The sequence below is a fragment of the Pelecanus crispus genome, chromosome 3 (genome assembly GCF_030463565.1).
Source record: "Pelecanus crispus isolate bPelCri1 chromosome 3, bPelCri1.pri, whole genome shotgun sequence".
Taxonomy (NCBI): Eukaryota; Metazoa; Chordata; class Aves; order Pelecaniformes; family Pelecanidae; genus Pelecanus; species Pelecanus crispus.
Genome location: NC_134645.1, coordinates 129,963,641 through 129,976,951, shown reverse-complemented (window position 1 = coordinate 129,976,951; position 13,311 = coordinate 129,963,641). Strand labels below are relative to the sequence as shown.

At 42.0% G+C, this 13,311-nt stretch overlaps 1 protein-coding gene across 1 annotated transcript in view; it reads left to right on the top strand.

Moving 5' to 3' along the window:
• The window catches only part of MSRA (methionine sulfoxide reductase A), a 309,718-nt gene that overhangs the window by 148,838 nt on the left and 147,569 nt on the right, over positions 1-13,311 (top strand). The window contains exon 3 of the mRNA XM_075708036.1: positions 6,526-6,645. Within this exon, the coding sequence (XP_075564151.1) occupies positions 6,526-6,645 (120 nt within the window). The remainder of the gene's footprint in view (positions 1-6,525; positions 6,646-13,311) is intronic.

Below are 13,311 nucleotides of genomic sequence, written 5' to 3'. Positions count from 1 at the left end.
CTCGAACCCCTTCATATGCTGCCAGTATCTCTTTCTCAGTTGGAGTGTAGCGGGCTTCGGATCCTCTGTATCCCCGACTCCAAAACCCTAGGGGTCGACCTCGAGTCTCCCCTGGTGCTTTCTGCCAGAGGCTCCAGGTAGGGCCATTCTCCCCGGCTGCGGTGTAGAGCACATTTTTAATATCCTGCCCTGCCCGGACTGGCCCAAGGGCTACTGCATGAACTATCTCACGTTTAATTTGTTCAAAGGCTTGTTGTTGCTCAGGGCCCCATTTGAATTCGTTCTTCTTCCGGGTCACTTGATAGAGAGGGCTTACGATCTGGCTGTAATTTGGAATATGCATTCTCCAAAACCCCACAACGCCTAAGAAAGCTTGTGTTTCCTTTTTGCTAGTTGGTGGGGACATAGCTGTTATTTTGTTGATCACATCCATTGGGATCTGACGACGTCCATCTTGCCATTTTATTCCTAAAAACTGGATCTCCTGTGCAGGCCCCTTGACCTTACTCTGTTTTATGGCAAAACCAGCCTTCAGAAGGATTTGGACTATTTTCTTTCCCTTCTCAAAAACTTCTTCTGCTGTATTGCCCCACACAATGATGTCATCAATGTACTGCAGATGTTCTGGAGCTTCACCCTGTTCCAGTGCTGTCTGGATCAGTCCATGGCAAATGGTGGGGCTGTGCTTCCACCCCTGGGGCAGTCGGTTCCAGGTGTACTGAACACCCCTCCAGGTAAAAGCAAACTGGGGTCTGCACTCTGCTGCCAAAGGGATGGAGAAAAATGCATTAGCAATATCAATTGTGGCATACCACTTAGCTGCCTTTGACTCCAGTTCATATTGAAGTTCTAGCATGTCTGGCACGGCAGCACTCAGCGGCGGTGTAACTTCGTTCAGGCCACGATAGTCCACTGTTAGTCTCCACTCCCCATTAGACTTTCGCACTGGCCATATGGGACTGTTAAAGGGTGAGCGAGTCTTGCTGATCACTCCCTGGCTCTCCAGTCGACGAATCAGGTTATGGATGGGAATCAGGGAGTCTCGGTTGGTGCGATATTGCCGCCTGTGCACAGTTGTGGTAGCAATCGGCACCTGTTGTTCCTCAACCTTCAGCAACCCTACAATTGAAGGGTCCTCTGAGAGACCGGGCAAGGTGGACAACTGTTTAATTTCCTCTGTCTCCAAAGCAGCTATACCAAAAGCCCACCGGTACCCTTTTGGGTCCTTGAAATACCCTCTCCTGAGGTAGTCTATGCCAAGGATGCACGGAGCATCTGGGCCAGTCACAATGGGGTGCTTTTGCCACTCATTCCCAGTTAGGCTCACTTCAGCTTCCAGTACAGTGAGCTGTTGGGATCCCCCTGTCACTCCAGAAATACAAATGGGTTCTGCCCCTCTATAGTTTGATGGCATTAGCGTGCACTGTGCACCAGTGTCCACTAGAGCCTTATACTCCTGTGGGTCTGACGTTCCAGGCCATCGAATCCACACAGTCCAGTAAACCCGGTTGTCCCTTTCCTCCACCTGGCTGGAGGCAGGGCCCCTCTAACACTGGTCACAGTATTCGCTGTTCACTTCCTGTAAATGTGAATCAAAAGTTCCCTGATCAAGGTCGGAAGTAAAATTAGCCCTCTTACTCTGTCTCGGGAACTGCTCACTGGAAACTGGAGCTGCAATTTTCCTGGGAGAACCGCCTTTTCTAATAGTTTTTCCTTGCAATTCACGCACCCGTGCCTCTAAGGTTGAGGTGGGTTTTCCATCCCACTTTCTCATGTCCTCTCCATAATCACGCAGGTAAAACCACAGGGTGCCCCGTGGTGTGTATCCTCTATATCCTCTCTCTTGAGCATAGGGACGTTGACTCCTAATGGCTGAGACACTGGTCCGTGCAGGTGGGGAGTAGGACAGATCCTCTCTGAGTTGTTGGAACTCTTGGCATATTTTTTCAGACAGTTTTTCCACAGCCGAGACACAGGCCCGTAGGGAGGAAGAGAGCTTTTCTTCGTAGTCCTGGAGTTGTCTAGCCACTTCATCCACCGTTGGTGCCTCGTCGTCTTTCCAGGCTAGTATTGCCAACGAGTTGGAATACGATGCTGGTGCGCTCCGTACCACCTTCCGCCACATGGATTGTGTGCACCTGACTTCATCTGGGTCTTTGGTTAACCGCTCATCATTCAGGTCACTGTAAATCACCTCCAGCACGCCTAATTCCCTCAGGTACTGGATACCTTTCTCTACGGTGGTCCATTTGCTTGGGCGGTATAAAACATCCTCCTTGAAGGGATACCTTTCCTTCACGCTTGACAGAAGTCGCCTCCAGAGGCTGAGCGGTTTTGCCCCTTTTCCAATTGCTTTGTCAATGCCCCCTTCCCTGGAAAGGGATCCCAGCTGCTTGGCTTCCCTACCCTCTAAATCCAGGCTACTGGCCCCGTTATCCCAGCATCGGAGCAGCCAGGTGATGATGTGCTCGCCTGGATGACGACCAAAATCTTTTCGCATATCTCGCAGCTCACTCAGGGATAGGGATCGGGTGGTCACCATCTCATTTATGGGTTCTTCCTCCTCTGGTTCTCGTGATGGCCCTGGTTCATCTTCATCCCTTACTAAACGAACTGATTTCCTCGTGTATTTTTTCTTCTGTATAGGGGCAACTGATACCGGCGCAGGTTGGTTCTCTGGTTTAGCCACAGTGTCTGTCACTGGGGTTTGAGTAGCCGCAGTGCTCATGGCTGTGGCTGGAGTAGCCACAGTGCCTGGGGCAGGGGTTTGAGTAGCTGCAAGGCCTGTAGTGGGGGTTGGAGTAGCCGCAGGGCCTGTAGTGGGGGTTTGAGTAGCCACAGTGCTTGTTGTTTTGTTATCAGATCCAGAGACCTTCTCTTTCTTTTGAGGGTACTGATTAGCGTTGACCACGGCTCGATAGGCATGGGCCAGTCCCCAGCATGTTGCAATGATTTGTGTCTCTCTGGAGCTACCAGGGTGACAACATACTTCTTCCAAATACTTTACTAATTCTTCAGGATTCTGCACTTGTTCAGGGGTGAAGTTCCAAAACACTGGAGGTCCCCACTGCCCTAGGTACTTGCGCATACGATCCCACACACCCTGCCACTCATAACTATCCAGCCTTGGGGTAGATCTCTGGATGGTATTTTTAAACTGCTTACTGACCTTTATCAAAATGGAAACAACATTCCCAAGAATTATCAATAGAAGTATCTTAACTGCCCAGGGGTGTTCAAGATACAGGAAAGTTGTTGTAATGAAGGAGGAAACATCATAGAAGAAAGCAGCAAAGGTGCCATTCTGTATTTCCTCCACAACAAGCCTCTCAGAGTAAGAAGTATAATTGCTAACTCTCTCTATGAGGTAGTACCCGAAGTACAGTAGTGAATTCTGTATGAAACCCAAATACCAAAGAATGCTCAAGGTCAGGGTTTTGATAAGGAGCCTCCCAAGCAAAAGATCATGAATCACTGCAGAGCATAGCACACTACACAAACTGACAGCAAGCTTTAACGCGTGCTGCAAAAAAAAGAACATGGTGCAGATCAGAAGAACTAATATCGTGACCGGCAACTGTTAACAGACTCCTTAATACACTCTGATTAATCTGTTGTTATCTCAAGCCCCACGTTGGGCGCCAAAAAGGACTGTCGTGGTTTAGCCCCAGCCAGCAACTAAGCACCACGCAGCCGCTCGCTCACTCCCCCTACCCCGATGGGATGGGGGAGAGAATTGGAGGAGTAAGAGTGAGAAACACTCCTGGGCTGAGATAAGAACAGTTTAATAATTGAAATAAAGTAAAATAGTAATGCTAATAGTAACAGTATAATAATGATAATAATAATAATGATACACGAAGCAAGTGATGCACAATGCAATTGCTCACCACCCGCCGACCGATACCCAGACAGTTCCCGAGCAGCGATCGCTGCTCCCCGGCCAACCCCCCCCAGTTTATATACTGAGCATGACGTCATATGGTATGGAATAGCCCTTTGGTCAGTTTGGATCAACTATTCTGGCTGTGCCCCCTCCCAGTTTCTTGTGCGCCTGGCAGAGCATGGGAAGCTGAAAAAGTCCTTGACTAGCATAAGCAGTACTCAGCAACAACTACAAACATCAGCCTGTTATCAACATTCTTCTCCTACTAAATCCAAAACACAGCACTATGCCTGCTGTTAGGAAGAAAATTAACTCTATCCCAGCCGAAACCAGGACAATTATTCATCACAGTCTAATTCTGTAATGCCTCCAACATGTCCTTATGGATAAAGCAGTATGAAGACGTAGTCAAGGTTTAGCTACATCTCTAAGGCTAGGGATGAGGAATAAAGGACTGCAGACAGGAATGTTGAAGCTCAAGGGTTTTATTTTAACAGAAATTTGCCCTCCTACCCCAAGCTGTGTATGCTTGTGTTTGCTTCTAAACTTTGTTACCATATGCCCACCCAGCGTAAAAGAGTCAAGAATTTGCATACCCTTCATGTTAAAGTACTGTTAATGAGTATTGCCTACATGCTTCACATCACTCAAATGTACTGCAACATGAATTTTGGCAGGATGCATGTGGTATTTTTACAAGGAATATGCCTGTGTTCACATGCAGTTTTACATGTACATATGAGAAACAAAGATACAAATATACTTCTAAGCAATTATTTGGTTAAAGATTCAAAGGCTGTGTCTAAACTATTTGTTCAAAGGCTGTCTTCACAATGGACCAGGGGGCACTTCCCACCTCATTGCTGTAGGCCCCCTCTCATCTGTGACCTGACTCTTGGGACGAGACATGGGCAGGCACTGTCCCTCTTATATGTGCTCTGACTTCTGTGGGGAGCATCAGGGATCGCTGATGTTCTCTAGTTATGCTCTTGATTTGGACAATGACAGGACAACAGCTGCCATTTGTACCATGCAGCGTAGCCAGAGTGATGTGTAAAAACTGTCTCACCCTGTATCAATTCATTAGACCGAGGAGCATAATTACTGGTGAACTTCCCAGACTTAACTGAGATAAAATAGTGACATCAGGTACAGAAATGCACTCTAGTTTAAATCACCATTAAGTCAGTGATATGTGAGTACCTGAAAAATTTCTCTCAAATGAGAATTCTAGATTGTTCTTTCAGCAAAACTGGGAGGGGATTTCAAGAGAGGTCCTACAGCGATTGGCCACCAGCCTAATTTAGCTGAGGAACCCAAGTCTAATAGCCACAGCTATCTCTGTTGTCAAGGGAGAATGACTGCAATTTGATCAGCAAATTATATCTTCTGTGGGCTGAATTGTCCTCAGGAGATGCCTGCCTCTTTCTGTGGTCTCCAGGAGCAGGCTAGGTTCCTAATTTATGCAACTTTCTTGAGCACCTGAATTAGAAGGAGAAATCTGGGTCATTACTTCTGTATTTTTGGTGCATTACAACTGCAGAGACAGGAGTTGGTCAAAATAAATTACTTTAATTTGAAGCTAATCTCTGAAGTTCCAAGGAAAGAATATGCCTATGTGAGCCGTGGTAGCTGATGCAAGGGACTGCTTTGTTCTTCTAGTTGTACTTCAATGTAACATTTCTGTAATTTTTTAACCCATCACATCTGCAGAGTTAGCAATAGAAAACCCATCATGGATCATTGATTTCTAAGTGTATTTAGCTTATTTTTTACTGCCTTTTATTTCAAATATTTTAGTAATGGAATAATAAAAAGGAGTATGTTATCACTGAAATAGAAAATACGTTGCCTGTAATCAGGGATAAGCTAAACAGTACTAGAGTGTACATGACATGTTTCAGCTTTAGAGAGTCCTCCAAATCCTAGCTAGCATCTCTTAACTATTTAAGCCATCAGAGAATTGTGAATGTTATTCTTGTTTATTCCTTCCCTCTGCATTTCATACAATGTGCTTGATTCCTATTACCAGGAGAGTTTTGCTAATTTACACCTGTGGGCAATCTGATGTCCTTTGATAGTTGGCCACGTGGGTGAATGACTACCAAAATTTTGCCTAAACATCAAATATCTGCATGCATAAGTTGTTCAACCAAAGTATTTTCCTCCTGTATAGCATATAATTTAATCCATTATTACTGCCACCTTTAAAGACTCCATATGCCTGAAAGCAGAAAATTAAATAACTGTTTGCCATTAATACAAATTAATTGTGTTTTGACAGCTTGCTAATCAACTGAGGTAAAATTGGTGCTGTACAAATAGTGCAGTTGCCTTTTATGTATTTTTTTTTTTTTTATGTGCATGAGAATTCTCCTTGTTTGGGCCTTTGAACCCTTATAGGATTTGTCCTCTGTGATATGTTAATATTCAGAAGCATAAATAAAGCTTTATTTGAGCTCTGATGCAGAATGGATTTCTCAGTATAGTTACTCTACGCATAATCTTGGGAAACATTTGACCATGGTGCTGGCTATAGATGTTACTTCCACTATGGGCTGTATCAATTAATGAGCAAATAAGTGATTTCGTATTGAGCAGATTTTGACATAATGATATGTACTTTATGCAATATTCAGGTATGGGCTGTTTCTGGGGAGCCGAGAGGAAGTTTTGGAGAGAGAAGGGAGTCTACTCCACTCAAGTGGGTTATGCAGGAGGGTATACTCCAAATCCTACCTACAAAGAGGTCTGCTCAGGTAAGTCTTTCTCTTTGGTTTTTCAGGACTGTGAGTAGAATCCTGTCAGGTTATGAGTGACAGTGAAGAGTAAAATGAGTGACTGCAGAGACTAAAGAGATTGGGTATTTAGTCAACCCTGGTATTGGCCTTGCATCCTCAAGTGTAATGAAATCTGTGGTATGCCCATCCCATTGTTATCTCCTAATAATTAATGAGTTAATGTATGTACAAATATTCTGAGGAAAAAGAAGAAATAGTTTCTTCGGGAAATGAATTCTGTTTCAAATTATGCAAACACGTTCCTTAGAAAAAGCATGAGTTTTGATTTTACTTTTGTCTGTATCTGAGTATGAACAAAAATCAGAAAGCACAGATTCTTTCTTTTTCTTTCCATATAACCAAGAGGTTGTATGGAGAAGTCTAAATTTCTCATTTGCATTATTATTAATAATTTGTTGAATTTTTACACAGTTCAATGCACAGCATCCTATCACTTCCACGCCAAGCCCTTGCATTTATTTTTCATTGCACTCTTATACTAATCCTTCTACAGTACTAATAACCCAATACAGTTTCTTTCTGTGATCTAAAACATAGACCCACTGGCAGCCAACTGACTAATGTTGCTGTTAAAGCAAATTCTTGCTTTCCTATACTTGCTAGTGGAGAACAGCTTGGAGGTTTTCTTTTGGTTTATTTTCTTGTTAACACTTTTTATGCCAAATGCTGAAGTTGATATACTGTTCTCACTGACAATCTGTCACATAGGCTTGACAGAAAGAGCGTAAAAAGTTCAGTGGCACAAACAAATAATGGACACTTCAGCAACTGTGGAGAAGTGCTGCAAGGCACCTGAAAATGCAGAAACTTTCTGGAAATAGCAAAAAGTGTGCAAAGAGGTGTTTTAAGGTGGCATTTTATAGACAATACTGAACTAATAAGAAATTGCCTTATAAGTGCTAAAAAGCCCATGTAGATTAGGGAGAATTTCTGGTGGGAACTTATAGCAGTATGCATGCTCCTGAGTGCAAATGTTTAGTGTATAGAAATTTAAAAATATCTAGAACAAAGAAAAAGGAAAGTATGCCTTTAGCATTAACTGATGCACAGATACCCAGAAGTCCTGCAAAACGTAGCAATAAGAAGCTTCATCTATGGAAGGATCGGTGATGCCTGTCTTATTTATCCAAATTGTCCATGACTTCCTAATACTTCTGGACTCTTGTGTTTTGTGCTTTCATCATTTGCCTGCACTATCTGTAATTTTTATAAGCGTATATGGTCCAAGGCCTATCTGGTAATTATTGTCCACTCTGTTCAATGGCCTGGGTATTAAATAATTAGATTTTTTATATAAAGTAGGGATGTGCAGCACAACTTCTCTTCCCCAACGCACTCACAGTTGCAGTACACCGAGGGTAGTTACGATGGACTGTTGAGTGTTTCTCCAAAGATACTGAGCGCTGGCTGTTGGCCAAGGGAAGATGTGGTGGTGTAGTCAGGAAAGTAGAAAAAAGGTACAATCTCTTTTAATTCCGTGCAGTGTAGGCTGGTTTTGTATTTCAGATTAGCTCCATAGCATTGTGAGCTTTGCGTTTGATTGAGATACTCTGAAAGCTTTTTGTAGCTACTTTATGTGCTGTATTTTATCAATAGTGAACAAAAAATAAAATGGTAATTAAATAATAAAAATCCTGGAATAAAGAAAAGGGCAAAATCCTTGAAGTCTATTTTCTGGTAGTTTTTTCAGTTAGATTTGTAGTGCAAAAACACAGCTGAGGTTATTTTTCTAGTGCTTGTTTTTATACACATTTGCATTATGCATGTTTGTATACCTCCAGTTGCTGGACACTGGAGAGATTTTTGCCCAGAGATATCCAGAAGCAGAAGCACATATTTCATAGCCTTGTCTGTGTGAACATAAATGGGATGTGTATGTGCTACACATTTCTGTTCCTGGTTGTGCAGCTGAGCTGAGTTGGAGAATTTACTGGATTCTGCGTGCTATTTTTTTCCTACTTAGCTTCCTCTAGCCCTATTTTATTCTGATTTTCTTCTGATTTTTTTTTGGCAGTTTTTTTTTTTTTTCATCTTCGAACATACTTTTTGGAAGTCTCTTTAATTAAAGAGAGCTCTCACAAGCTCCCCTAAAATATTGCCATCTGGCTGCTTCTAGTTGCCATAGTTTTCATTGGGAAGAACAGTTCTTATGAAATAATAGACTTCAGTTATGCACCATGTGATTGCTACTTTCTTATTCATCTGTTCTGGCAAGATCATATCTATGGTAAACACTTAACAGTCATGTCCTCTAATTCCAGCTCTAGAAAGGATATCAGGGCTGTCTAAACAGTATCCACTTGGCAAGTCTTTGAGCTTTGCAGTCTTTGAGCCCATGCAGTCCTGAGAATCTGTGCAGGAAAGTTATTTTAGTCCAACACCTTTCTGGCACTCTATTCTGAAGAAAAAAAGCAACAATTCTTTGGATGAAACATTTAGCACTTCTTCTAAAAGCACATTATCAGCTAGACCTCAGGCAAAATGGTGTGGATTTACTCTTTTCCCCGTGCTAAGGTAATTCAAAACTTATCAACCAATGGTGTTTTTTTTAAATTCAGTTGCCTAAGTGTAGGATTTCGTGCCCTTTGAGATGTCTGAGAATATCCCACGTGCCACACTATAGTCACATCTGACAGTTTTTCATAGATACCCCAGCTGCCCTTGGACATCTCAAAAGTAACTGGATGCCTATGTGTGAACAACTAATTCAAATCCCAGGTATCTGTATGTACATTCACTATCCCTACTTCTGTCTGGAGCTAAGGACATGGGCCATGCACTGTTGATTTATGCACATATATGCTGCTACATGATGTGGAGGCAGGGGAGTGTGTGCCTGCTGAGGCATAAGATTTTCCAGTCTCTTGTTCTTGGAAGTTCTTGAATGCATGCACAGTTTTGATCATGTATCTATCTGATCCATGCATGTTATATATCATAGAACCATAAAATCATAGAATGGTTTAGTTTGGAAGGGACCTTTAAAGATCATCTAGTTCCAAAGCTTCCTGCTGTGGGCAAGGACATCTTTCACTAGATCAAGTTGCTCAGAGTCCCATCCAACCTGACCTTGAACACTTCCAATGATGGGACATCCACAGCTTCTCTGGGCAACCTATTCCTGTGTCTTACCACACTCATTGTAAAAAATTTCTTTCTTATATCTAGTCTAAATCTACCCTCTTTCAGTTTAAAATGGTTAGTCCTTGTTCTGTCAGTACAGACCTTGGTAAAAAGTCTTTCTCCATCTTTCTAATAAGCCCCTTTATATTTTGAAAGGCCTCAGTAAGGTCTCCCTGGAGCCTTCTCTTCTCCAGGCTGAACAACTCTCAGCCTTTCTTCATCAGAGAGTTGTTCCATCCCTCTGATCATTTTCCTCTGGACCAGCTCTAATAGGTCCATGACTTTGTTGTGTTAAGGACCCCAGAGCTGGATGCCATACTCCAGGAGGGGTGTCACAAGAGTGAAGTAGAGAGGGGAGAATCACCTCCCTCGAGCTGCGGGCCACGCTTCTTTTTATGCAGCCCAGGATACAATTGTCTATCTATCTGGAATGCCAGCATACATTGCTCGCTCATATCTAATTTTTCATCTACCAATATCCCCAAGTCCTTCTCTGCAGGGCTGCTCTCAATCCATTCACCATTCAGTCTGTACTGATACTGGTGATTGCCCTGACCCAGGTGCAGGACCTTGCACTTGGCCTTGGTGAACTTCATGAGGTTCACACTGGCTCACTTCTCAAGCCTGTCAAGGTCCCTCAGGATGGCATCCCGTCCCTCAAGCATACCAACTGCAGACTCAGCTTGTGTTATGCACAAACTTGCTGAGGGTGCACTCAATCCCACTGTCTATATGTCATTAATAAAGGTATTGAACAGTACTGGTCCCGATACTGACCCTTGAGGGACAGCACTTGTTACTGATCTCCCTTTGGTCATTGAGCTGTTGACTGCAACTCTTCAGATGCAGCCATCCAGCCAATTCCTTATCCAATGAATAGTCCATCCATCAAACCAATTTAGAGACAAGGATGTTCTGTGGGACCGTGTCAAAGGCCTTACAGAAGTCAAGATAGATGACATCAGTTGCTTTTCGCTTATCCACCCCCACAGTCACTCCATGGTATAAGGCCACCAGATTAGTCAGGTGACTAGTAGTCAGGCTTTCTGCTTGGAAAGCTGATCTTTCTTACACTGCAAGAAATAAAGTTCCTGCTTGCTGATGTACCAGCAGCCAAAAGGGACAGGAATATGTTCCATGTACACTAGCTCATAGAGTCCACAAAGGTTTTTGTCTCCTTGTGTATTTATGATGTTCCATAATGATCTTAAATAATGTCTTATTTGGAGACCTCTGAGGACAACGCTGCCTTAAATATAATTCATCTTAAAGTCTACAGTAACGTGTCACTAACATCTGTATTTAAATGCCTGTAAATTGAGGAATTGCTGAGATGGAGGCTTGGAGCATATTGATTGCAATTTGATGTTCTGCTTCAGTCTTTACACCTGATCTTTTAGTCTTGACTAAGTATCTTCTATAGAAAACAAGAAAATGCTTAGGGTTTCTTTCTTTTCTTCATGCTTTTAGTATATCTGCTAGAAAGAAAGTGGTGTGTTGCTTCAAGTGAATACAAGTCTGTTTTCCACATCAGTCATGTTCCAGTCTTCTGCCATGTTCTTCATTTGATGGACTTCAGTGGGAAGCAAAAGTGATCTGCAGACCTAGTCCTAAGCTATGGCGGGGGGACACCATTTCTCTTACAGCAGCCAGGTGATGGCTGTACTGTTAGAACACTGTGTTGGTACCCCATGACAACTTAAGCCTCTAAGGGCAAGCCTCCAACCTCAGAAGCCTTGAACAGCGGCATGATTCACCTCTCCTTTGGGGAGGTAGAAAAGTCAGGATTCTGCTTGAAAGGGTCAGATTAGCCTTATCCTGTTCAGACATGGGATGGGTCATTTGAAGATGCTCCTATCAGTTGATATGGTGTTGCCTTGCTAAATTGATATTTAAGAGATAATTGAGTTACTTTGAAGCTTATGAATACAGTGCTGGAAAATTATTTTTACATTTTGTGGTGACAACCATACAGATGAAAATCTGAAAAGGCATTCTGGAGTGCATGAGGGATTTTGAGCTATTTTCAGTGCATTAGCCTAATACATAAATGCAACATTTTTGGCCAGCATTAGACAACCCAGGATGTTCATTCAGTATAAAACATCTTTTCATATTTTGCTTACAGATGTTCAGAACAATTCTGTTTATCTGTATATTCATAAGCTTTTTGAAATCTGCATAGCTCAAGTGGCACTGAAATCAGAAGGGAAAAACTCTGCTGTTGTTATTCATAAACTGGTTATGTACAATTACCATATAAAATATGCAACTAATGATGATTTTCTTAAAAAGCGGGCAGTTTATAAGCTTGTGGTTCAAGCTGTTAACATCTAAGCAGGTCATTTTATTTTGTTTTGGGTTGTTTTCTTTGTTTATCTTCAGTGACTGTAATGGAAGAAAAATAGATGAATATGCCTGTTTATTATCCAATATTAGAAGGCTTAGTGAACATAACAGTATATTTAGTTAGTTAAACCAATTTATAATCTAGTCAATTCTCATTACCTTTCTGAAGCATATTCCCTTGTATACAACTCCCATTTCTTAATAATTAACAATGCAATATAAAAGTATGCCACATGGACTTAGTTTCTATGTTGAGTTACATAAAATACTTGATTGTGAAGTTGTTTCACATTTCCTATGCAGCAAACCCACGTTATTCTGAGCAATCGTATTGCCTCTTGCATACCAATTAGTCTTTTGACTGATTCTTATATGTAGGAGTTCCAGTTCTCCTTAAAATGTCTAGGCTTCCAAAGGTCGTCTGGAAGACTTCTAAATAGCTGATGGGAGAGAGTGGAGAAAGGCAAAACTAATTTCTTGCTCTGTTACCTCCTATCCCTTTGGTCAGCTGGTGATTTGCAAAGTTAATTCCATCTCTACTTCATCTTAGTTATACTTGAAAGAGAGGGCGAGACAACCAGTAAAGTCCACAACAGGTTGATGATTAGCGTCTTTTTGCTTTAAGAATGGAAATGTGTGCAGAGGGTTTGACTCCATGACGTGGGGCTTATTTGACATACTTGTGCATAAACAGCATGATCATTAAAGCCAACAACAGAAAATCTGACTAGCATTTTTCATGAGTTATTAATAGCAGTATAGAGAAAATGTAGGATGGGAAAATATTTCTTTCCTTCTCAGATTCCCCATTCTTTACAAAATACAGATGAATGTCCTATGACAAACTATCAGTATGTTGAGACAGTGCCTTACATTACTTGAAAAGCCGTTCATTTAGACATCACAACACTATTCCAAAGTGAGTCTGAGTCTCCAAAATGTTTAAATGTATAATTAAACTACAAATATTCCCTTCCCTTTCTGTAGCTTATAAAGGGATCTGAAGGTTTTCATGAACAGAAACTAAGTCCACAAGATTAAAGTTTCCAAGCAGTAATGAGAACGGCTCAGAACATTTTCTTTTATTATTACATCGTTGTCAAGAGAATAGATTCCTGTTGTGCCTTTGTCTGTTCTTTTTTTTCTTATAAG